Source organism: Pezoporus flaviventris, unplaced genomic scaffold (genome assembly GCF_033815535.1).
Source record: "Pezoporus flaviventris isolate CSIRO_AGI_PZ_B2104156 unplaced genomic scaffold, CSIRO_AGI_Pfla_v1 ptg000029l, whole genome shotgun sequence".
NCBI lineage: Eukaryota > Metazoa > Chordata > Aves > Psittaciformes > Psittacidae > Pezoporus > Pezoporus flaviventris.
In genome coordinates this window covers 7,127,894-7,151,120 of record NW_026892577.1, presented here as the reverse complement: position 1 = coordinate 7,151,120, position 23,227 = coordinate 7,127,894, and the positions used below count along the sequence as shown (strand labels likewise).

General features: G+C 43.2%; 1 protein-coding gene across 7 annotated transcripts in view; it reads left to right on the top strand.

The window, feature by feature from the left end:
- Positions 1-23,227, top strand: part of RBM20 (RNA binding motif protein 20) — a 112,031-nt gene that overhangs the window by 73,129 nt on the left and 15,675 nt on the right. For 5 of the 7 annotated variants that reach the window (XM_061458778.1, XM_061458776.1, XM_061458775.1 and 2 more), the window contains exons 2-6: positions 14,135-15,311; positions 16,952-17,013; positions 17,170-17,261; positions 17,604-17,701; positions 22,038-22,181. In XM_061458778.1, the coding sequence (XP_061314762.1) occupies positions 14,135-15,311; positions 16,952-17,013; positions 17,170-17,261; positions 17,604-17,701; positions 22,038-22,181 (1,573 nt within the window). Of the gene's footprint in view, positions 1-1,222; positions 2,111-14,134; positions 15,312-16,951; positions 17,014-17,169; positions 17,262-17,603; positions 17,702-22,037; positions 22,182-23,227 lie in introns of those variants that run through there. The other 2 variants (XM_061458782.1, XM_061458777.1) reach the window with 2 other exon arrangements.

The window sequence follows — 23,227 nt, the reverse complement described above, 5'->3', positions numbered from 1 at the left end:
TTTGTGGAACATGGAGATAAGCTTCTTCCACCCCCCACCCTGTAGATGATAGCTTATGCCAAGGGATTTTCAGGCTCATATTCCATTGGACATCAGGATGTGTTGTTTACTCAGTAATCTCCTCTGAGTGGGGATGCTCCCATATCTGGAGATGGCTGCACATTTATTTTCTTTTTAATTCTGCTGTTTAAATATTCAAATTGATCCGTCACATCCCTGCTTGGCTTGCACCGATGCATCTGACTTTTCAGGATGTTTCCCAAATGACGTACTGATGGGTTTTGTAACAGTAATACTATGATCCAGGAACTCCGGAGATAGGGGCAGGATCTGAAATTGTTTGTGCTTGCTGTCATAGAGAAAGTTTTTTAAATGCAGTAAGAGATATGGGAGTCCAGATATTATGGTGGACAATTGAGAAGAAAACACTGACATGTCAATTAGAAAGCCATGCAGAAACAGTCCCCAAGTAGAGTGTTAGAGAGCAAAATTTCCTGAAGAGCTGCACCACAGGACTTACAGCTGCTCATCAGATATGTTATTGCCATCGACTGTGTTATTTCTCTCCATGTGTGCCAACTGCTCAGTTAAGGTTTGTTCTCAGCTGCATTACTTCATCTTTGAGGATGTTTTTTTCTTGGTCATACAAGTGGTCTGAATGTATTTTTCGTCCTTACCCCCACTAATACTCCAAAGACTGCAATGAGCTGTTCTAGTTTCACCAGCCCCTGGAAGCATCATATTACCTTAGCAGAGAGAGTCAGGTATTTGAGAGACCTGCATGAGCCTACAAGGTGGATATTGAGACTAGCACATCACTGCTATCTGAAAACTATGAGGAGGCTCCCAGCTGAAATTTAACCAGTTGAGAGGCTTCACCGTCTCCCTCTGAGGTAGATTCACTTTCAAAAGTGATGTTTGTTTTTTTACTTTTTACTACTTTATTTTTATGATTTATTTTTACTTTTAATTACATTTATGACTTTCAATTGAGGTAGCAGAAAAGACTGGAAAGGTTCATTATAGCAAATGGTAACCCATCTATTCTGAATGGCAGGTCTTTCCTTGGGGGGTGGGAGGAGGACTAGCTGCTGGTTTCTTTCTTTTCTTCTTCTTTCTCTTTTTTTTATCCTAGCTTAGCAAACAGACGAGGCAAGGACATGCCACAGGGATGAGACTTGCCAGATTGCCTGGAACGCTGTCATTTTGGGGCAAGTTGTTTCCTGGGTGTGAAGGGAACACGAGTATCTGATGACAGATGCAAATGCAAGTTAGGGGGAACCGTGGAGCTGGGAGAGTGAATCTTTTTCCCTCTCTAAAGAGATCAGGGAGCATGCAGCCTGCATGCTAGGTAGCAAGTTCTGAAATCAAATCACCCCTGTTACTCGCCTTGCTTCCCTTCGTTACTGGCCTGTTCCGACTCGATGGAAAAAATGCAAGTCCATCTGCTGACACAATCCAGTTGGCCCTGCTCGTGCTGCCCATTGGGCCAGCAGCTGCAGGCAGGGAGGAACCTGCGGCGCTCAGTCACAAGCCATATGCGGGCAGCGGTGAGGATTAGCTCTGCTCCTGGCCGGAAAGGTCCCAGCGCAGTTCCCAGGCTGAGTTCGCCATATGTGATTCATGTGATTGTCCTGAGGGTGACATGGAGAGGAGAGTTCATACTCAAGTGAAAGTTGGTTTGTGTTTCTTCATCCTGTTTAATGCAGTGCAGATGCAGAGGAGAGCGTGAGGTTGCCTGTGCTGGGGTATGATGTGACAGGCTGCAGAAAAGCCCCATAGGTTTTGCTAATTCCTTCTCCTTCCCCTGAATTTTCCGCTGTTTCCTGATGAGAGTTGCATGTGTGAAGGAACACACTTGGACCACCTGTTAGGCGCCTTTCCCTGTTCAGTCACAGTTTTTGCCATCTCTTAAAGGCTTTTTCATTTAGAGAAAAGCCATAAACTTGAACAGTAGTTTTCTCCTTTGGAGAGGTGGGGAGAGTTCTCTGGCATGACACAGGAAGGAAGAAAGAAGGCAAGAAAGAAAGAAAAACACGGATGGAGACCCCTCTGGACTCCAGTCTGAGCGAGTGTGAAGTATTACAGGATTATAAGTTTTTATTTAAAGGTAAGAGGTGTGTATTAACAAGCTGATTTAGCTTGTGGTTTGCCTTACTGCAAAGTGATTTTGGGAATGGCATCTTCCATAGAAGGATCATGTCACATATAGAATTGCCACTGCTACTGTAAAAGGTTTCCAGACTAATGCTGTTAATTGCAAGGAGAAAGTTTAACAAGCTCTTGTGTGTCCCAGGAGGTTAGTAGCGTGGCCAACTAAACAGCCGTAAGGAGAGTGGTCTGATGGGCTGAAGGGGCTAATGTACCACAGGCAAAAATAGGAATATTTGGCTTATTTTGATCTTTGGATATAGGAGAACAGCTCATTTATTTCTTATTTGGATTACATATGTTAGAGGCAGGGACAAGAAAATAGCGTTTTTGTGTCTGTGGTCATTTTTGAATAATATGAAATATCAGAAAGATCAATAATTTTGCCATCTAAATGTAAAGCACACAAACTTTTGGCTTAGGAAGGTGCAAAACTTGCTATTGAAAAGCTTTGGTTTAACAAAGACGGATCAGGAATGGGAAGAGACCTGCTAACTCCTCAAATACTACGCTAAGGATGTGGAGTTTTCACGTTGCTTTTGCCCTTGCATTGGGAGTCCCAGCAGAGTCCGTGGCACAGGTCAGCGCTCATATACATTTGGAGCATTGATTTAGTGCTGAATTATGAATCTCATTTCTGTTGACTGTTTTTGAGCAGGCAGATAGCTGACTTGAGCAATAATATTAGCCCAAATAGCAACAGTGTTTTGCCTCAAAATCTCAACTGTCCTCAAGAGGCAGATCATTCGAACATGGACAAATTTCTCAGGGACTAAAACGCGATGTATTTGAGTGTGCATTTTAGGAAATTGTTAAAACTTCACTGGGTAATGCTTGTTGCCTTCCAGAGCAAGGGTTCGCTTTGTAAATGTCAGTTCCTCTTGGTCTTCTTTAGCATGCCATGTGTATTCTTCAGTTTGCCTTATTAGACCGTAACCCTCTCTGGTAGGATCCCATGGCGATACGCTGTGCAGAAACAGGATTTTGGTGCTGATACGTGAAAAGACTGAGAACATGTGGCATAAACATCAACCGATATTGTTTGCCATCCACACTTGCTGTGTGTAATGCAACAAGACCAGCGCCTGGCGGCCACGTGATCTGCCTTCCAGTCCTCCATTTGGGCTGGGCTGGAGTGAGGGTTTTTTTTCACTCCCGAAGTTGTGACTTTGTGAAAGGAAGCTTGTGAATAGCCAGGGTGCAGAGAGCAGGTAGAATGTCAGCGGGATGTTACCGGGCAGTATGTGCGCAACGCTGACATCGGCTCCTAGCTGCACTTCCTCCGCACCAACTCGCTGCTCCCGGCAGCCATACAAGCGTTGCAAGAAGGTAAGATGTCACCCACTGCCTCACCAAAACGCCTGTCAGCCCCATCTCCAGCAAGGACGGGTGCTAATCTGCCAAGCAGAATATCTTAGCAATCTTTAGAACATAATCTTGAGGTGCAGCTCTTTCCGTAGCGAAGGGAAAAGGCAGGCGTGTGCAGCGCAGGAGGAAACCGCTAACGGGGATCTCAAATCAACGGTACGATCTGGTGTGTGCTCTAGCTCCTTATAGTGTTTAGCTTTTTGTAATACCAGGGCTTTTCTACTTTAAAAGGCATTCCACGTCATATTGTATCCTATTGATTTGCCATGGTTAACCACCCTGTAATAACCCTCATCGTCTGTGTGAGTAGATACAAAGCAGAATTACATTAATGTCATTTATAACCAGTGGGCAGAGAGTTATTTGAAAATGTGAAATAAGTCAAAATAACAAAATATTTCAAAGGCAGTTCAATTTGGAAATTTTGTCATTAGAGTTTGAATAGAGTTCCTTGGAATAAATTAAATTAGAAAGAATCAGAGCAACATTATTAATGGGGGTATTTTGTTTGTATTTTTGGTTTTAGTGAGACTTTATACTTCAAGACAGCTTTCTAATTTTTTTTCCTTAGAAGTAAAGCTTAGGAAATAAATAAGATAATTTTAAAGAAAATAATTATATATTTAAAAAATATAGTGGTCATAACTCTTAAGACATCTTTTCACACAAAGAATTCTGGGCCCCAGAGTGGTACTTTGCGATTATAAGATACATCAGTAACATAAGGTGTAGCATCTACTATGCAGGCCAGTGGAATGAATTCAAACCTGTTCTTCCTTCATTGTACAAGCTGTTTAGATATACAGATTGTGGCTACTGAGCAGTGTACATTACAGTAAACACGGACAAGCCAGCAACCAAAGATTAAGAGGAAATAATGCACTGCTTAACCAAAGAGTAGTGGCCGGCAGTCTGCCTTGACAGTTTGGTCAGGAGGACTGGGCAAATGCCCAGCTGAGTGTTGTGGATGGGTTAATATCTTCACACTTTTTGCTTCCTCACAGCTGCCCCATGCAGTGCTCTGAAACCTGATATTTTTCATCAAAAACTGATTTGTATTTTCCATCTTAGTATACTAATCAATTTTACTGTGCAGAGCTTGGAGCGTATTAACTGTCAGTTACTCCTAATTAATACTGAAGGCAGACAAAAAGGGAGAACAAAATAATTGATGTTATTTAATCTAAAATGCCTCTCCCAATTTTGCTTCCTTTGTGGAAAACTCTTTTGGTCCCTGTTCAAGATTTAAGCCCCGTCCTGTTTCATGTTTTGTTTCACAAGGTTGATTGAATGGCAGTTTATTATTCAAGACACTAAATTAAACTTCTCAAAGGCAGAGAGTTCCAGCAGTTCTGGCATGGGCTGTTTTCTGCCAGAAGGAACATGCTCAGGTCTGATTCATACCAACTGTTGCCCTTTAACATAAGAAAAATAAAAACCTCCTATATGTCTTTCAAAATTCACACTAAAATTTCTTTAGCATAGAATTTGGGGTGCATTAAAGAAAAAAATGGGCAACATTCATTACAAAATAGATAATGAAAGCTTCTAGGCTAAAATACTCTATGTCTTACTTCCATGTAACAGTATGAATATTATGACCTAGTATTAAAAGCTGATTTCAAAGAGATCATGAAAAGAGAGCAATCTTCTTTGATGTTTTATGTTTAAATTAAATATAAGCGAAAAGGGATACAGGAGCACTGCTCTTGCTACACTGAAATCAGGAAAGGCTTTGCAGCACGTTTCAGCAACAGCTGAATTAGATCTGGGCTTCATAAGATTCATATATAATTTATGTACACCAGTAATGCATGTGGGTATGTAAACAATAGGAATTTACGTGCTTTTAAAATATACATTAAAAGGAAAACTGAAAAATAGGCCTAAGTATACAGTTATGTAATATATAGCATGAGAAATCCACAGAGGTTCTGGTTTTTGAATCAGAAATCTGATTTAAAAAATAAGTGAAGCTTTGTTTTCTTTTTTCTTTTTTAACTTAAAATATTCCTTTAAATTGCCTACTTTTACATACTAGCAGTAAAGAGAAAGTAAATCATGTTGGCTGCTTTGGATAGGCGCAGTTCCAGCGTCTCTCCTTGTGCGCTCCTGTGCTATGGTGGTTAGTAACACATGGCATTTAAACAGCTTTTAGTGGAGGTGGTGATACTAGATTGATTATGAAATGATTGCGATGCTCCTGGGTGACTTTTAGTCCCAAGCTGTTGCTTTTCAGCTGACCTAAGGGTACAAACAGGAGAGCTCAGGTTTGCGTGCAATTGCTGCAGCCTGTGCCGTTACTGCTATGAATGCCGACTCGTGGTCTCCTAGAAACTTAATTTACCAATACACTTTTTCATTAAGCTTTGCAAATATATCATTGGGACAAATATTTGAAAATAAAAAGATAAAAAAGGTGAGTTTAGTATTTTTGCTGTTTTTCTTTTTTCCCCCCACACAAATGGCAACCCTTTCTTTGAGCACAAATGGAAGCTACTTAGAAATAAAACCCCTTCTTAGCACTTTACCCTTTCCACAATTATATGTCATTTTCCTGTCTACAAAGTGAAGATACTACCTTTCGAAAAGGGCTTTTATATTGTCTTATATGGCTGTGAAATAGAAATGGCTTATTCAAATGAGGAATTATCTGCCTGCCGCATTACGCTTCCTACTTTCAGTGCACAATTGAAAATGGCTGTGCCTCCAGGCAGCGTGAGATATTGATACACTCAAACTTATTATTTTTGTAGTTGTTAACAGCACCATGCAGAAAACACATTAGCAGAAGGTGCAGTGAGATATAACTGTAATATCTTTTCTAGTAAGTACTATATGCTGAGGATTATTTTTCAGTTGAGCATTTGCGTGTTTGTGTAAAAAGCCTTAGAAGGGTTTCTGACTTTTGCTATTTTTTTTGAAGGCTGCATTTTTTACTTAAAAGATTAGCTTTCCAGATCATTTCTCTGTAGATTTCTTTTGGCTTTGAGGGAAGGTTGGGAGCAGCATGGAGCCTTGTAACAGAGTGGCAACCACAGCTCCTGAAGCAGGGGTGCATTTGCTGGAGCCACTCGCCCCATTCCCGCCAAGGTTACCTGTCTCTGCCAATGTTAATCTCTGTCCGGACCTCTTTGGTCACCCTATGGATTTACAGTACTCTCCATACTGCCTTCTATCCTGCTTTTTCCCTCCCAAAAGGCCTCCTGTGCCCCTCAGCCTCTAGGCAAACCCCCAAGGGTGTGCTATTTGCTGCAAGGGGCTTGAGGCATGACCGCATGGCACCCTGGCACTATTGTCTGTCAGGGCGATGAGGTTATTGGGGACCCCCAATACCTCTTCTTACAGGATCCCAGTTGGGATACTAGTTGGCAGGGATGATCTAGCTTGAGGACTTCATACCATAAAGGGTATTGGAAGGCTAAATGATGAGAGCTGTTGCAGGAAGTGTGCTGGGAGGCAGGCGCGGGCAGCATGGCACTGCCAGGCTGTCGCAGAGTGTTCTGAAAGCTCCTTAAAACTGTGACACGATTTCTCTGCTAATTTAGGTCTTTGCAACATGTTACAGAGGGCACTGCTCTGGTGCTACAGCTATTTCCAACAGTTTTTAGCATACATTTAAGATACAGTTTTAATAATGCGTTTTCTTAGTAAATAAAGGGTGACATTTCCTTGGGAAGCAGTTGCAGATAGGTGATCGCGGTATAGTGAAAGGGATTTGTATGGCTGCCTGTTGAAATTTAAAATGTAGACCAGTGTACCCATGTGCACACTAAAACTCAGACACATGCCTGTCATACTGTGGCACATTGTCAAAACCAAGCAACATTTAAATTTCATGAAACAAAGTGATAACTGTCCCAGCGTCTGAAAAGTGTTACCTATAACCTTGGGTTTAGGTGGTACATTTACTAAAGTACATCCCTTACTTGAAAGGAGTTGAATTTTGCCTAATGATGGAGATGTGCTGCATGAAGGAAAGCAGAAATAAGGCCAGTATACAATCTGGAGTTCCACACAACATAAGAAACCTATTTCCAGGGTAAAATATATACTGAATAACAGGGAAGAAAGTGTGATGGCCAGTGAAGGCTTTGGTGATAACCTGGTTTTGTTGTTGTTGCAGTGTAAATACGAACTGTTGTCTATGGCTTTGGGTTCAGCAGTTGAAAGCAACTTAATCAAATGGAAGCAAATGTTGCTGTAAAGAAACCAGAACATAAAGTAGACTTTAAGTAACAATCCAAACACACTTCTCCCAGAGCTATAGAGCAGGATTTGGTAATAAGAAATCAGTCTCATCAGAGATGATCCACGATTTTATCCTTGTAACTGCAAATAAGACACTTGTTTTTTTTAATTTTTAGCAAAATTGACTGTCAGGGAGTAAAGAGTGTGGTCTCTTGAGCACACAAAGCAGAGTTGGAAGGTATCTGAGATGTCTTTTAATTACTGGGGTTTGGAAAGAAATTGGAATGGTCCATCACAGTTCCTTTCTTGAGAACAGTCTTTAGTCTATTTGACACTCATTGATGAACAAAGCATCCGTTAAATCTGCAGCTAGTGCCAAGAGGAGAGGATTTACAAGTGCTCTGGAGGCAGCACTGGAGTCCAGAGTAATCCTGACAAACCAGATCTGGTGTAACCTGGGTGTTATATTAATGAGGACAATATGAAAGGGTGATATGATAAACCCATTGGACAGTTGAAAGGACTGAGCTAGCCTTTTCAGTGTGGGAAGTCAGATCAACTGAGCTCCAGAGATCCCTCCCAACCAATGTCTCTGGGCAGTAGCTCTTCAGGAAAGGATCTGGGTGTAATGGGACCACGGGCTGTGCTATTATGAAGAAAAGCAAGCATACTGGGCATTATAAACAAATGTAACATAAAATGTGCAGAGAAGGGAGCTGGAAGGTTGTAGAGAAGATCTTATAGCAGCTGCAGGAAGGTAAGAGAAGCCCTTCTCAGAATACATGGGAAGACAGGTTATGCTGTCAGCAAAGAGCCACTGTATGTCTTGAGAGGAGCTTTTTTAAGACTAAAGAAAGTTGAGCCTTGGAGGTCATGAAATCTCCATGAAAGAAGGTTCCTAAGAGCAGATTAAATAAATACGTCAAGGGTGGTTGAGTTCAGGTTGGTGATCCCACCTTGGGAGCTGGTATAACCATCCTCCTAAGAGCTGATTTTATCTCTGTGATCACAACTGTTACCCAAGACACAGCCGCTGTTTGCCCCTTCATCTTGTCCCTTTCCCACTACAAATTGCTTGACTGCTCTGCATATAAACAAAGGCAGAGAACATTTTAGCTGAAAGTTTCAAAGGAGCAAAAAGGACTCTCAGTCAGAGGCAGCACTTAACTCCTATCAAGTCTGGGAACTTTGAGTGTAACAGCTCTGTGATAATGTTTTATATTTCATCTTCCAGCTAACTGTTAAGTCAGATGATTGTCCAGATAATATATTTGGCAGTGGTCAACTCTATGCAAAACTCACTTGGCAAAGCACGTGTATACATTGGCCAATGTTTTAATTTACTCTCTCAATAGTATAATGGAGGGCTTTATAAATTGTTATTTGGGATAAGAAGGGTCTTACTTGAAGCTTATAAAAGTATTAGAGTAGCTTAAGGTTTTTAGTGCTCCCTGTCATTAGCTGAACTCACTATGAAACATGATCTCTTTTTTTATCATTTCTAACCAAACCTCAGCAAAATAAAAGTTCAGCAGCAGATAAATTCAGAGCTTAAATTATAAAGGTGGAGGGGTTTCTCCTTTCAGCAGACTTTCCAAGCTTTTATGACCAAGGATGTAACTTGACTAAATCCCAAAGAAAATACTCCTTGTGGAGCTGTAGAGAAAGTAAACAGTCATTTAGTGTCAGCCAGATGCAGTCTAGAGTATAGGAAAAAGCTCCTGTGACCATTTTTTATCCAGTGCTCTAGTTTTTATTGACATAAGTGGTGGGGTTATTTATTCAACAAGGAAAAATGAACATAAACCCTGTATTCTTAATGGAATCTGCAAAATAGCGTAACATAAAATATTGTTGTAGTAATTAATTAATCTCATATTTAACATACGTCGCCGAGATTGTTGAACTTTGTCTTTACTTCTGCCAGTGTTTGAAATACAGCTTTTGAAGTTCCTGTGAATTCAAGAGGCCGAATTCTGTCCTCACATACAAATGTATAACCTCAGTTTTAACTACTGTCAGTGCATTTTTATTTGAAGGATAGGTTTATCCCTAATATCTTTTTACTTTCATCTATATAACAACTGAACTGTTTTTTTTTAAGGGGGCTTTATTTGCTCTTTTAGTACAGCAGCAATTGTTTTGGATGAGTTTAGAGAAGGCAGCCCCATGTGTTTGGAACAAATGAGACATTACAGGGAAGGGATGCTCACACTTCTCCATAACAGAACATAATTGATTTTGTGCTTGGATAATTAGGAAATGGTTCTCTTTGATGCATTCAGGTGTCCTGAATTAAAAATTTAAAGTTTCGTAACTGTTAGAAAAATGGATTCAGAAGCAGCTTTAATGGATGAAAACCCATCATGCTATTGCAAACAGGGTCTCAAATCTAATACTGTCCTAACGCAGAGTCATACATCTGGGATACTTTGGTCTCTTAACATCCTTGGCCATTTTACTTCTGAAAGGAACACGATATAGACAGCTCGGAAAGAAAGTGCAGCTTTTGGAACAAAAAACATCTAAAAATTATCTTTCAAAGGTTTTGACAGGTAGATGTAATTATATGTAAAAGCAAATGTGTCATAGGGGAGGGAATAGAAAAATCTTAAAAGATGTGCAGGATTATGGCAAATGCAAGAAAATGAACTTTTCACTGCTATGAGTTAGTCTTTTTTTAAAGTATTCAAATTCATACTCTGTGCAGCATTTCAAGTATTTGAGAAAAAATAATTCTTAACTAAATAGTTGCAGCCAAGATCATCACTTCAGTACTTCAGACTTTTAATTTCATTTCTTCATTTTGAAAGGTGTTGGGGAGCATTTCAGACTTCTTAATTTTGCAATTTGAAAATCAAGCTCCAGGTTGTCAGTCTGTTCTGATAGACATGTTTTGTGTTCAGCCTTTTCATCACTCTTGTAGACAGGATTACTCAAATAATCCAGCCATCTAGAAACTTTACCTCTGGCAACGTGTGTCGCTCGCTGTTCTTGGATGCTAGCAGCATAATAAGGATTACAGGGGTAGCAGATGGGCTGAATTGATTTATAGCAATATTGCCTGACCAATGTTTGCAATCTCACTGTGAGTATTGCGATAATTGATGCACATCTTCAACTCCTATCTCCCAGAGCTGTGTGAAAACTTGCCTGGTTTATGGATTTCTTCCTGGAACGGTAGGGCAGAGCTCTTGCCTGTCATTATTTTAGTAAAGAAAGACCATTTCTGGCTTTCCTAGTTGTGCAAAGACTGCAGCTGTACAACCGATGTTAAGTAAATAAATGAAGAGGACAACTTCTGTTTACTTTTTACATCTCTGACCTTATAATCGGGAATGTTTTGCATGGGATAGAGCTAACTTGGGCTGACGCAGGCTAATTCCCTGGGTGCTCAATAGAGCACGAAAGGCTCATTCAGCTGCTTTGAGACATCTCCCAGCAGAGACCCCCCACGAGCATATGGGGGCTGCTTTTTGGTAACCTGAGGATGAGCTGGGGTGGGAAGTGTGTGTATATGAGTGTGAATGGCCTCCATTAAATGCCTTAGCTGAGTGCTGTCTTCACTTTGTGTTCGCAGTTTCCAATAGCTTAGTAAATCTGTAGCAGGATTATTTACAAAATGATGTTATCAAATACATAAATATTATAATTGCAGAACAGAAGGAGGGAAAGAAAATTCCAAAGCTGTGCACACTGGTCTCCTGCATCTCTTAGACCCTGTATTTCATAACAGAACAGAAATCCTCAAATCTGGGTGTCCACCGTCCAGTTGTGCAAGCCTTCCCCATGCCCATCTGCAGAGCCCAGAAGTGACTGCAGAGCTGAGGAGAAGCAAATGCCCTGGCATGCCCAGGCAGTGGGCTCTCTGGCAGGGCACTACTCATGTGCTGGGGGGTTCTTAGAGACAGTGCTCCAAAGCTGGTCAAAATATGAGGAGCTGAAGGAGCTTCAGGGCTTGCATTGAGTTAGGTGGTTTCACTGGAGAGAGGGATCCTGTGCCCACATCCAGCAGGTAGCCGTCACAGTTGGGAAAAGACTGCAGCTGTCAGGGTATGCATGCTGCTGCGTAGGCTTGTGGCACGGTGGAATTAGATTGCTGGGAATAGGAGTCATCTGTAGCTCGTGAGCCTGAAAACATCATATGCTGGCTGCTGGCTTTTCTTTTTATTTTAAGACCACCAGGCAGCTCTTATTTGCCTGCTCTATAAAACTTGTAAGGGAGTTTTACAGCCTATTTAGCCTACAAAAGATATAACAAGCTATAAAACTAAATAATTGGCTGGACTGTGGCAACTACCGCATGCCACATCATAAGCCAGGACACTCCAGGTGCTGGTGGCACAATATAGCCTAGGCACAGGGTTGCGCCACATCCAGCAACAGTGATAAGTGTGTGTGCGCCAGCATGGGACCTTCTGCTTGCTGAGTCCCTTGTACCCCTTTAGCTTTTATGGGTCCTCAGGATCTCATGGGATGGGGTTTCCGAAAGCTTCCGTGTTGTCTTGGCTGTACTTGGGCCCTGACTCTCATCCATAATCAAATTTACAGCAAACTGTGCGGTAAGTGCAAGTCAGAGAGTAAGAGATAGAAATCACAGTGGAAAACAAAGGGCACCTCAGCTCTGAAGCACAGTGGTGTCAGCTTGTGCTGGCAGGGAGTCTTGTCATTACATAATGATGCACTTATCCAAACGGCGTTTTGGATTTTGGGAGACAGATGTGCCTCGCAGTTGCTAGTGGAAGTTAAACGTTAAATATGAAACCCATTCATTTTCTCTTAGTCATACTTTGGATTTAAGCAGATGTTTTCCTAATTCGTGGTTTTCAAATGTAGCATGCTGACAAGACATTTATCATTAACTACAGCTTCATCCATGCAGTTTAGCAAATTGGCCAATTATTAACAGTGAGGGTTGCGTGGCAGTTGATGCATAGCTCCTGCTGCTTTAAAAGGCCTAAATTGAAACTCAATACATTTTTACAATATAAATTAATTGAACTTTGGACCACGTCCCTGTTATTTGAGTGCTCTCTACTCATTTTCAGAATGATCAGCCATTTGTAACGTGCTGAGTAGCTTTGCAGTCTGTGAGCACAGGCTCTTGGTGATGGAAACGGTGATGGCTAACATGTTTCTAGTAGGGGCATGATGATGGTACCCATGTGTAGACAGCATGGCATACAGTGGGAGCGTGGCCATGAAACAGTGCATGTACACATGGACCAGCCTGTCTCTGCCACAGATGATGCTGGAGGCATCCTGAAATGGTGCAAGGGGAGTAGCAGGGTGACTGCAGCTGCCTGGAAGCTAGTGCTGCCTAATACTTTCCATTATAACGTTTTGTTTGCTTATAACTTTGCTATACTTTACCCATTTTGATTTATTTTTTCCTGGTTTATGGTTGCAGATGTGGGGAGGAAGGGTTGGTGGTGGTGCTGTGAACTGGTGAGATGTCCCAAAGGTGCTTCCCAATGCCTGAAAATATCATCTCCTATTTTCCTAGCTCTGGAATTCACACAGACAATTTAGTCATCATTTATTCATTTCATGTATGAGACTTGAAGGAGAATACTCAATGCACCTCTAATTTCTAGGCAGTATAAAGACCTTGATTTTCACCAGCTGGCACTGCAGAAATTTTGCATTACATTCCAACCGAACTGGGAAAACTCTTCAGGATGGTTTGTAGTTGCTCCAGCTTCTGGCACATCATTCCCTTTTATTCCCACTATATTTGCATCTGCACAACAGGGAAACAATATACTTGGTTACAGAACAGGCTGCCATGCAGATTAATTAGATGAGAACTGTAAACAATTAAAATAAATACATGTGCTATATTTCATCTTGCTTTGTGCAGCCAGATGTGCTAGGTGTGACATACCTACGGGGCTGGTTTTACAGTACCATTTGATGTCCTTTTCTTCACATCCCCATGCTCTCAGGGGAAAAGGGAGAAAAGGTAATGTCACAAAATCAGGATGGCTCAGCAGGGAGGATGGAGGTTGCATCAAGCGCAGAAAAGAGGAGAGATTGTAGATTCGTGGACGGTGTGGGAGGACTTGTGTTGCCTTTGTTCTTGGTCTGCATTAGAGGTGTGACTTCTATGGGTACTTAAAATGATCAGAAGGCCTGATCTGGAGGTTGATGAGGGATGCAGTGTGGATTTTAAAGCAAGATCTTTGGAACAGTTATCTCGCTGGTAGCATTTTGATTGAGAGGGATGCAGCCGCAGATGTGGAAGGGAGGATGTTGTCTTACGGCTGTGTTCTCAGTCCGGCTGCATTCTCAGTCACCACCTTGCTTTCCCTGTGTTTAGATAAGCTAGATCTCCAGAAGCAGCTATGCATTCCGTCCTGGGTAGGTGAGTGCAGGTAGATGCTGTGTGAATCCGGCTAACCCAGCTCCTGATCCTTTGCAGTGCTGCCAAGCTCCTGGAGAAGAGTCCATTCAACGTGGGCACCCCGAACCCGCTGCTCCCCTCGCCGGCCAGCCTGCAGCTGGCGCAGCTCCAGGCGCAGCTCACGCTCCACCGGCTGAAGTTGGCTCAGACCGCCGTCAACAACAACCCGGCCGCCGCCACCGTCCTCAACCAGGTGCTCTCCAAAGTGGCCATGTCCCAGCCGCTCTTCAACCAGCTGCGGCACCCCTCGGTGATGAACGCCCCGCAGGGCCACGCCGCGGGGCCGCCGCAGGGGCCCGCCATGGCTGGCACGCGGTTCCCCTCCGGCGGCATTGCCTTCCCCGCACAGAGCCCAGCGTTGGCCGCGCCGGGGGGCGGGCTGGGGCCTGTTCAGGCGCAGGGCCCCAACGCCATCATCATGAGTCCCTTTGGAGGTGTCATGGCTCCGACCTCGGGCCAGCAACCCGTGGTGGTGGGTCTCAACAAGGCAGGGACCTCCAGCTCCGCGGCTGCGGGGGGGTTTTATGAGTACAACAAGCAAAACGCCACCGCTGCCGCCCCTCAGGTGTACGGCCCGGAGGGGGACCAGCACAGCTTCCTCAGCGGTGGGACCCATGCAGCCTCCTCGCCGGCAGGGCCACGCTACGAGGGTCACTTTGGGGCTCCCGGTCAACTGCAGCACGAGGCGGCAGTGGCAGCCTTTCCTAAGGAAGCCTATGGGGCAGCGGCACAGCACAGCACGGCACGGGCCTTCCCCGGCGACCCGCACGCGGGCTCCCATCCGAAAGGAGATCCCGGCGCTGTGTTGCATGGCAGCGGGACAAGCAACCAGTGGGAAAACATCCCTAACTTCCCCAGCCAAAACAAGCCTGACCTCGCGCCTGGCGACAGCAGCCTGTGGCCGACAGCGAGTCAGCAGCAGTATGAAATAAGAAACGAGCTCTACAACCCCGAAGAGCCAACACCTGACACGAAGTTCAGCGCCGCCACCCCCCCCGCCTTCGGCCGCCTCAACCACAGCAAGCAGAGCTTCGGCAGCCCGCGCATGAGGCAGAAGGAGGAGCGGGGCAGCGGCGCTCCCGACCTGCCCGCACGCCCGCTGCCGCAGCACCAGCTGGGTGACCTCCGTGGGGTAGCCCCCCTCCACTTCCCACATGTCTGCGCCCTGTGCGACAAGAAGGTCTTCGATCTGAAGGTGAGTGGGTTTAGGGCACCCCCAGTGCGTGGTTTGAACCCTTAAACAGGCTGGCTGGTGATTGATACGGCTGCTGGCTCCTGTGGCCTCTTGCCCCATGGAGGTGCATTGGGAGGAGTGGAAACAAAGGGCCATAGTTCTGCATAGGGTGTCGTACATCTGTTCCGTGGTGATTACTGGGGTTTCAAGATCTGGGTTTGTTCCGCTGTGAAAGACAGTGAGATTACAGCGCTGGTGTGAGGAATGCGAGTCCAGGCTGCGGTGGCCGATCATCTCATGGGCCCAAAGCGAGGGGAGGAGGAGCTCCAAGCCAATCTTCTCCTTCTCAAGCTGTTATTGCAACCATACATCCACAGTTTTATCTGCCTGTCCCTTTCTTTTTGTGGTTCTGATCCCAAAGGCTTCCCCCTAACAGCTCTGTGGAAGCAGCTTGCATAGACAAAACAGTGCATTTTGATAAATTTATTTTAATAATAATTACATTTGATAATCCTTTATTGGGCTCTTCTTATCCTTCTCGTATCAGCAAGGAAAATTTAAGACTTAGGGTCCCCAGGGACTTTGGTCTGGAAGCAAGAAGCTGCTCAGCACATGTGGTGCAGACCACACTCCCACTTCTGTCTTCGTACTGCCAAGGGAGCTCCAAATTCACCCTCAGGAAGCAGCTTCCCGGTGGCGCAGAAAGCCCATGTCCCATGGGATTATATAGGTCAGGTCTGGAGAAGGCCACTTATGTGGCCCTCTGAGCCCCACAGCCATTCCTGGGCTTTGCTGGGGTTGCGCTGGCCCCCTGTTAAGCCCTGCTCAACAACTCCTCATGGCCTTTCCTACCACAGCACAGGACCAGCACCTAACAGCAAAGGCACGTGCTCATGCTGATGGTGGCCTGATAACATTAGAACATGTATACAGGAAGGAAGATGGCCAGCAAATGAAGTAGTACCTGGTGCTTACACACGGCAGGGCTTTGGAGTATTTGAATGTATTTGCTTGTTCATGTTTCCCTTTTAATCTCTGAGCACCTGCTTGGAAAAGGGTTTGCTGTGCTTATTGCAGCTACGGGGCTGGTCTGAAGCAGCCCCCACGTGGGCCATGCTGGGCATTTCTTTTTATTCATTAAACTTTTAAAAAGGTCAGGGAAATGTCATCATGGGGAGTTTCATTTGATCTGTTTGTCAGTGTTTAATGCACTGCCTCATTTGGATGACAGAAGTGTAAATAGCTAAATGGACTTTGACAAAGTTTGCCTGATCTATTGCAAGGAATAAGCACTGTCCTGGCTGCCCTGCCTGCTGAGCACCTTCCTGTGGGCATTGCAGGAGTTGAAGGTGGTCAGCACTCTCATGGAAGAGCTGAAGAGCTCTTGAGCTAGAGTGAAGTAACTGAATTAATAGAAATATACTGGATTTCAAAACTAATACAGAGAAGCTCTCCATTTGTAAAGTACCTGATAATTTAACCTACAAATAACAAATAAGTAAATGCATTGGATGAAGGTGCACTTGGCTCTGCATCACACAGTTTAATCTTCAGCATCTCAGTATTGGTTTTAGACTAAGGTAAACTGAATGGAGAAGCAATCTCTTGTAAATTTGTTTCAGGATTTTTCCTGTTCTCATCATCTCTTTGTTTCAACGTAGGACTGGGATCAGCACGTTAAGGGAAGTCTTCACATCCAAAAATGTATGGCTTTTTCAGATAAGTAAGTATTATTTTGATGACACTCTTCCAACTGAGTTTCTAGCAGAGCATCCCTTATTCAGTGGCTTTACACCAGGAATTTACTATCTAATTATTATGCTTTAATATTTATGGCACATTATGCATGCTCCTAAAGATCTTTTCTTTTCTTTTCCAGCACTGGTATCCGGTGTGTGTTAAGCTCAGCAGATGGAACATTGCATTTATCCCCAAATAATGCAGCAGTTTTCAATCCATCTAGTATCGAAGGTGAATGGTTGTATGTGCAATAGTTAAAACCACTTGTTTTAAAGGGAAGTTAGTCTCTGGGGGAAAGTGGACATTTAAAATGAAATGTGATACAAGTTTCCAAGGAAAACTTTTTAGAGGCTGTGCACAGAAAAGCTAAAAGCCAAAAATGTGCCTTTCAAAGTATGAATTTATTTTCCTTTCAAGCAATGACTTGTTTTCACAGTACAACTGAACAGTGTATAATTTGGTGTAGACACTATGAAATTAGTTATTATGTAAATGGGGCATTGCTTACTGAGCACACTAATGCACTTAATGTGAGTCAAGATTTTCATGCAATGTGTGTAATCCATTATTCAGATTATCCACCAAATGTCGGTGCATCTTTTATCACCACGTCAGCAAGATCCTTTGGCCAGCCAGGTCCTACATTTCCTTCTCCTCCATCAGGGGTAAGCGTGAGTACCTAAGCAAATTGATCCCCGTGTCGGGAATCTTGTAGACGCCACTTCTATTTGTTGGAATTAAAACCATGAAGGCTTCTTTTTAAACAATAATCTGAATAGTCAGTCTGTTAGTTCAACTTCCCTGCAGACCTTTTATGCTTTTGATTTTGACCAAACCAGAACTTGATTGTAGGGGTTTAAAAGTTGTTTGCTTGTTAGATTTTGGGATGGGGGTAAGTGGTTTTGTGTGTATCCCGTTGACTTTTTTTTCCCCATTTTCTGAGTCTCTTCAACTCAGAAAGGTCAGCTTCAGCTTGAAATGAAGATTTGGGTTAGTTTTTACTTACTTTGAGTAACTGATCCAAGCAAATAGACTTCCATCTCTCTGGTTATTTACTGGTAGCAATTGTTCTCTGCCCTTCCCATGCTGAGGTGCTTCTCCCAGGCGGCAGTAGTGGCAAAAGCAGTGGCTGCAGTTCCACTGTTACTCGCCTAGAGGTCTCAGATCAATTCATTGTGTTGGACTTTTTCTTAGTTTATTTTAGGGTACTGTTCATATCATCTACTGCTCCCAGTAGCCTTCGAGCAAGTTTGGTTTGGTGTGCATCCTTCCATGGTTTAGGTTTATTCTCCCCTCCCCTGCATTCAACACAGGTCCCCAGTGCTACTGCTCTAATGCACACATTAATTCATAGCCAAATAATGAAAAAAATGCCAAAAAAAAAAAAAAAAGATAACATTAAAAGCAGTTCTTACATTGACAAAGCAGTAAGATTTTAAAAGGAAAAAAAAATGTGGAGAGAAAAAATGCAACTAAAACCAAATCATCTACATGATGGAAGTGCAAAGTTGTTAGGGTTAAAATGAAGCACATGTATCGGAAAGCTATGATTAAAGCTGGAGACATCAAGGGTTAGTGTTAGGGCATTCATGGAATAGCAGTAGTATTCCAGGGATTCAAGTTTTCACCTTGTTAGCTTTTGTGTATATATCCTGATGTGTCCTCAGACACTCTGGAAAGCCAGGCTGAGTTGCGTCCGTGCGCTACTCCAGTTCACATGAGGCATTGCCTACAGAAACATCACCCAGATTTGTTTAATCCAGCCCATTTTCTATGTGTGGTTTTGCTGGGCAAGAGGTTATTTGGAGGGGTTTTATCTTCTGCCTGCCTGGAACAGACACTGTGTGTGCAGGGGAGCAGAGAGCAGAGCTGCTCATGACAGCTGCCTCCAAGGTCAGAGGTGGAGTAGCAGCGGGTGTAGAGGAATGTTCCTTTTCATCATGTCTGTCAACCTTGCAACAAATGAAATTAGTGCTAATACCAGGATCATTTCTCCTTAGAATCTGTCACTATTTATCATTTAAGCTGCGGGCAGAAGTCCTGCTTCTCAATGCCCTGCAGTACTATGAAAGATAAAAGAAACAATAATTGATTCTGATTTAATAATAATATGAATAATAATTTCATTAATTATAATAATGCAAGACAGTAACAAAATGATGAAATTAATGAATTATTAATTGAATAATTTGATTTTCCCAGAGCTTGTAAATACTCTTCTTCAGAAGCTCATTGTGTGGGAGGGAGCTATAGTAGAGGTGTTAAGATGGAGTTTGCCATCTGTCATTCACCCTGCAACCAGGTGGCTTATAATTTATTACACCTTTGCACAGTAGTATTCACTTTCATCTAAGCTGCTGCCATTTAACTGAGCAATGGAAGATTATACTTGACCCTGCATGTAATCATAAACAAAGTGTTCAGATTTCTGGAAGAGCTTGCTCTCTGCTATCCATCTGCAAATAACTCTACCCCTCTTTAAAAGGCAGATGCAGTGCTACAAGTGTTCGTTAGGGCATGGAGAGCCATTAGCACTGGAGGGATGGGACTGACAGCTTCTTCTTTAGAAAAAATTCAGGCAAAGCTCGAGGAATTTGAAAAGCAAGAAACAGGAAATGAAAAAGCTGCAATAGGAAAAATGTGCTGGGGAATGCATATCACTGCTGTGCATCAAATTATTTTTGTAGCAGTTGTGCAACTGCATTGGTAAACCCCTGTAGACACCAGCTGCAAAGAAAATTAACTTAGAATCTCATTGAAAATTACATTCAACAACACACAACAGCTCCTCTAACTTCCTGTCTGTGGATATGGAAGGTGTTTATTCGTTTTCTGGCTGTGATTTACAGCTCTCTTTAATGAATGGACCCAATTTAACTTCAATCAGCTGACAAGATTATTGCTTGGTACAGCCCATTGACTTCTGGTATGAGTACATGACCACTTCTTAATCATGAATTACAGCAGATTTATGGTATAGCCTTTAGATTTAAGCTATTGCCAATTGTGGGGAGGTGGTAACATTTTACAGTTGTTTTGATTTAAGGTACTGCTGTGCAGGTGTCAGAACATGGACTCTGGAGCCTCCATCGGGAGCACCTAAGTCTTTCTAATCCCACAGACTCCTAACATACCATCCTTAACTGATCTGACAAAAGAAACAGAAGGGTGTTCCTACACTGGGAACTGCATTTGCTGTCAGGAAAGTTTCATTTTCCTCTGCTAGCTGTAGTTGTATTCTTCTGTTGTGCACTACATGTTTCCTTGCCAGATGCAGACAGCCATCACTTCCTTTTCTATTCATTTATGTTCAAGTGGAGTTGAGTTGCTTCATCTTTTCAGGATCAGGCCTTTGTTATTTTTCTGCCACAGAAAATGTAATTCTGGATTTCTGCATTTATTTGACTTACCTTTTGCACCTGGACAAGCTCTGTAAGATGTAAGCTAAATAGCAGACTACTGTATAATATATTGTCTTGCAGCAAAACCACACAAATGGTTAAGTGGTGAAGCCTGGAGGGAGAGTAATGGGATAAAGGTGTAAATAAGATAACATTAGCTCTGTAACTTGTGAACTTGCTGACAAGCCAAACATTTGTGATGGCTCTGGTGAACTTGATCCTGCAAGATTACACGATTTGCATCTCCCCTTGAATGACACAATTTTAACTGAAGGTAGAGTTACTTCTTCAGTAAAATCCTAACAGCAGAGGTCATAGACAGGGAAGTGGTCTGGGAAGACTTAATCCTGTGTGAGCAATGTTTTGCGTGTCATTAGCTGGGGTAAATTATGTTCCTCTCTGAGTATACCCTGGTGCCTCTTTGCACAGGGAGTGTAGAGCCTGCTTTCCATGTCAGGCAGATGGGCGTCTCTTTGGGAACTGCCCCAGCACTCCAAAATAGACTAACACCCTTGGGAAGTGATTACTGCACCTCCACTGCCTGCCTGTGCCAGCCCAATTTGGTAGCTCCGCCTGTCTGCCTGTCCAGTGATCACTATGTCCCCAGGGGAGAAGTCCCTCCTACTGTGTGTTGTTGTAATGAGAGGGGAAAGTAGTAGGTTTTCCAACCTGAGGCACAGTGTGTGTCTTCTTACAAGATAAATGAGGTCACTTTTACACCAGGCCCAGTCTGTTTCACCAGTGCAGAAGGAGGATTGAAGTTCAGCCTCTGCTATCCTGAACACCTCTACAATCCCTAAACTGATTTCTGACATCTATACGAATTTATACATGGGGACTGCAGTGAGCATCTGGTTTAATTTCCAGGAACCATAAGCACCACGTGAATGGATATTTTATAGAATACTTGAAAATATTAATTTCTCATGGTTTGCTTGCAAACTGTCTGCTGAGGGCACTCAGCAGGTAGTGCACAGTGTCTTCATGTGCAGGGAAGGCACAGACCCCCCAGTGGGACCAATAGATGCAGACAGGCTCAGGAAGGCTGTCTGATTTGGCAGAGAAGCCATAGGGATTGTGCTGGGGTACCAGATGGGTACTGGCCATGCAGAGACCTAGTCAGGAGGAGCAGAGACCTCCCAGTGACAAGGGCACCCTCCATTTCCAAACACCAAGGGGCATCCAAACTCTCGCTGATCCTGAGTACAGTGGCCTGTGCCCATGGCAGCCCGGCCCTCTGCTGTGACATGCAAGGGAGCTGAAGCCCCTATGACTTATGAAGTCCATCAGGTTTGAGGTGGCAACTTAGCTTTTGCAGTAGTATCATTAATCCTGTTTGAACAAGAGCACCTCTTCTAGAAATCTTCTCTGGACTTTGTCATTTCCAGGGCTGGAGATTCCATTGCATACTGCACTACAGTTAAACATTTCCCTTCCCATTTCTATTTCTAAACAAGGATGTTAAAATGCAAGGTTTTAAAGAAGAGTATTTGTCCTTTAATAACAGAGCAGGACATTTCATTTTTTACAGAACTGTAGGTCTGATTTAGTGGATGGAATATCTAAGACAAAAACATGGTTTTGAGTTGGTTTTTTTTTCCCCCAGTTTCCCCAGAGGAAATCTACACTGGGTCGAGTTGTTCACATCTGCAACCTCCCTGAGGGAAGCTGCACAGAGAATGATGTCATTAACCTGGGGCTCCCATTTGGGAAGGTCACCAACTATATCCTCATGAAATCCACTAACCAGGTACGGTACGTTTGGGGTCACTGCTATTGACGTCTACTGGTATAAAGATATATTGATGTGAAGACAGAGTCTTTGGGGGGAAATCTTTTGTTTTGTAATAGAAACTTCAATATATGAAGCCTGCTGTTAGAGTAGAAGAAAAAAATTGGTGTTCATAGGATGAGATGATGACCTAAATATGACCACTGCCTCACAATTCTTGTTAAAACCCCCCAGACATATCAATGAAGAAGTATTGTAAAATTGTACTTTAATAAATAATAATAATGTTTTTTAAAAGTAAATAACTTGGCCTTCTCTCAGCCATTTGTTAGGCTCACTTTCAGACTCCTGTTGTTCTGTTTGGGAGGGTTTTACTGCTTTCTTACCCATGCTAATAAAGCTGAACTGGACATTGAAGAATGACTTGCACTCTGGTCTGAGTCAGCTATCCTACACTGCTGAACTGTTGTTACAGCAGAGGCAAGCCCCTCAATGGTGTGATTACAGTTACAGGCTGGTGGCAGAGCCCCCAGGCCATGGCTGCACTGGGTGATCTGGTGCACACATGCTAAAGGAAGGCTGTGCCCTTACAGGGGGCACTGACACCTCCCTCACTCCACTTTAATCTGCACTGGATTGTAGTAGAGCTCTTTCTTCAATGTAGTTTAAGCCTACTGTAAGTAGCTTAAGTCTACCAGTAGTGGTAGGCTGGGAAGAGTAGAAAATCTTCTCTCACATACCTGCAGCAGACAGTATGGATGGATGTAGAATACACACCAGTGGGTAGTGTGATGTTTCGAAATGCAGTCCTTACCCAGTTGTATGTTCCTAGACCAGTTAAACTACAATCACATCAAATGCTACTTTGGTGTAAATAAAAGTGCTAGTTAACATCATTCAGGCTTTTTTAATTCTTTTTTGGCTTTATTCTGGTTGTTCACGCTCTGATGATCTGCTTTTATCTGGATCCCTTGCAATTATGCAAGACACAGCTGACAGTCTTGGGAGCAGTGCATGCTGCATCATTACAGTTCTGCATCCTGTCAGTGGCTGACCCTGGTGTA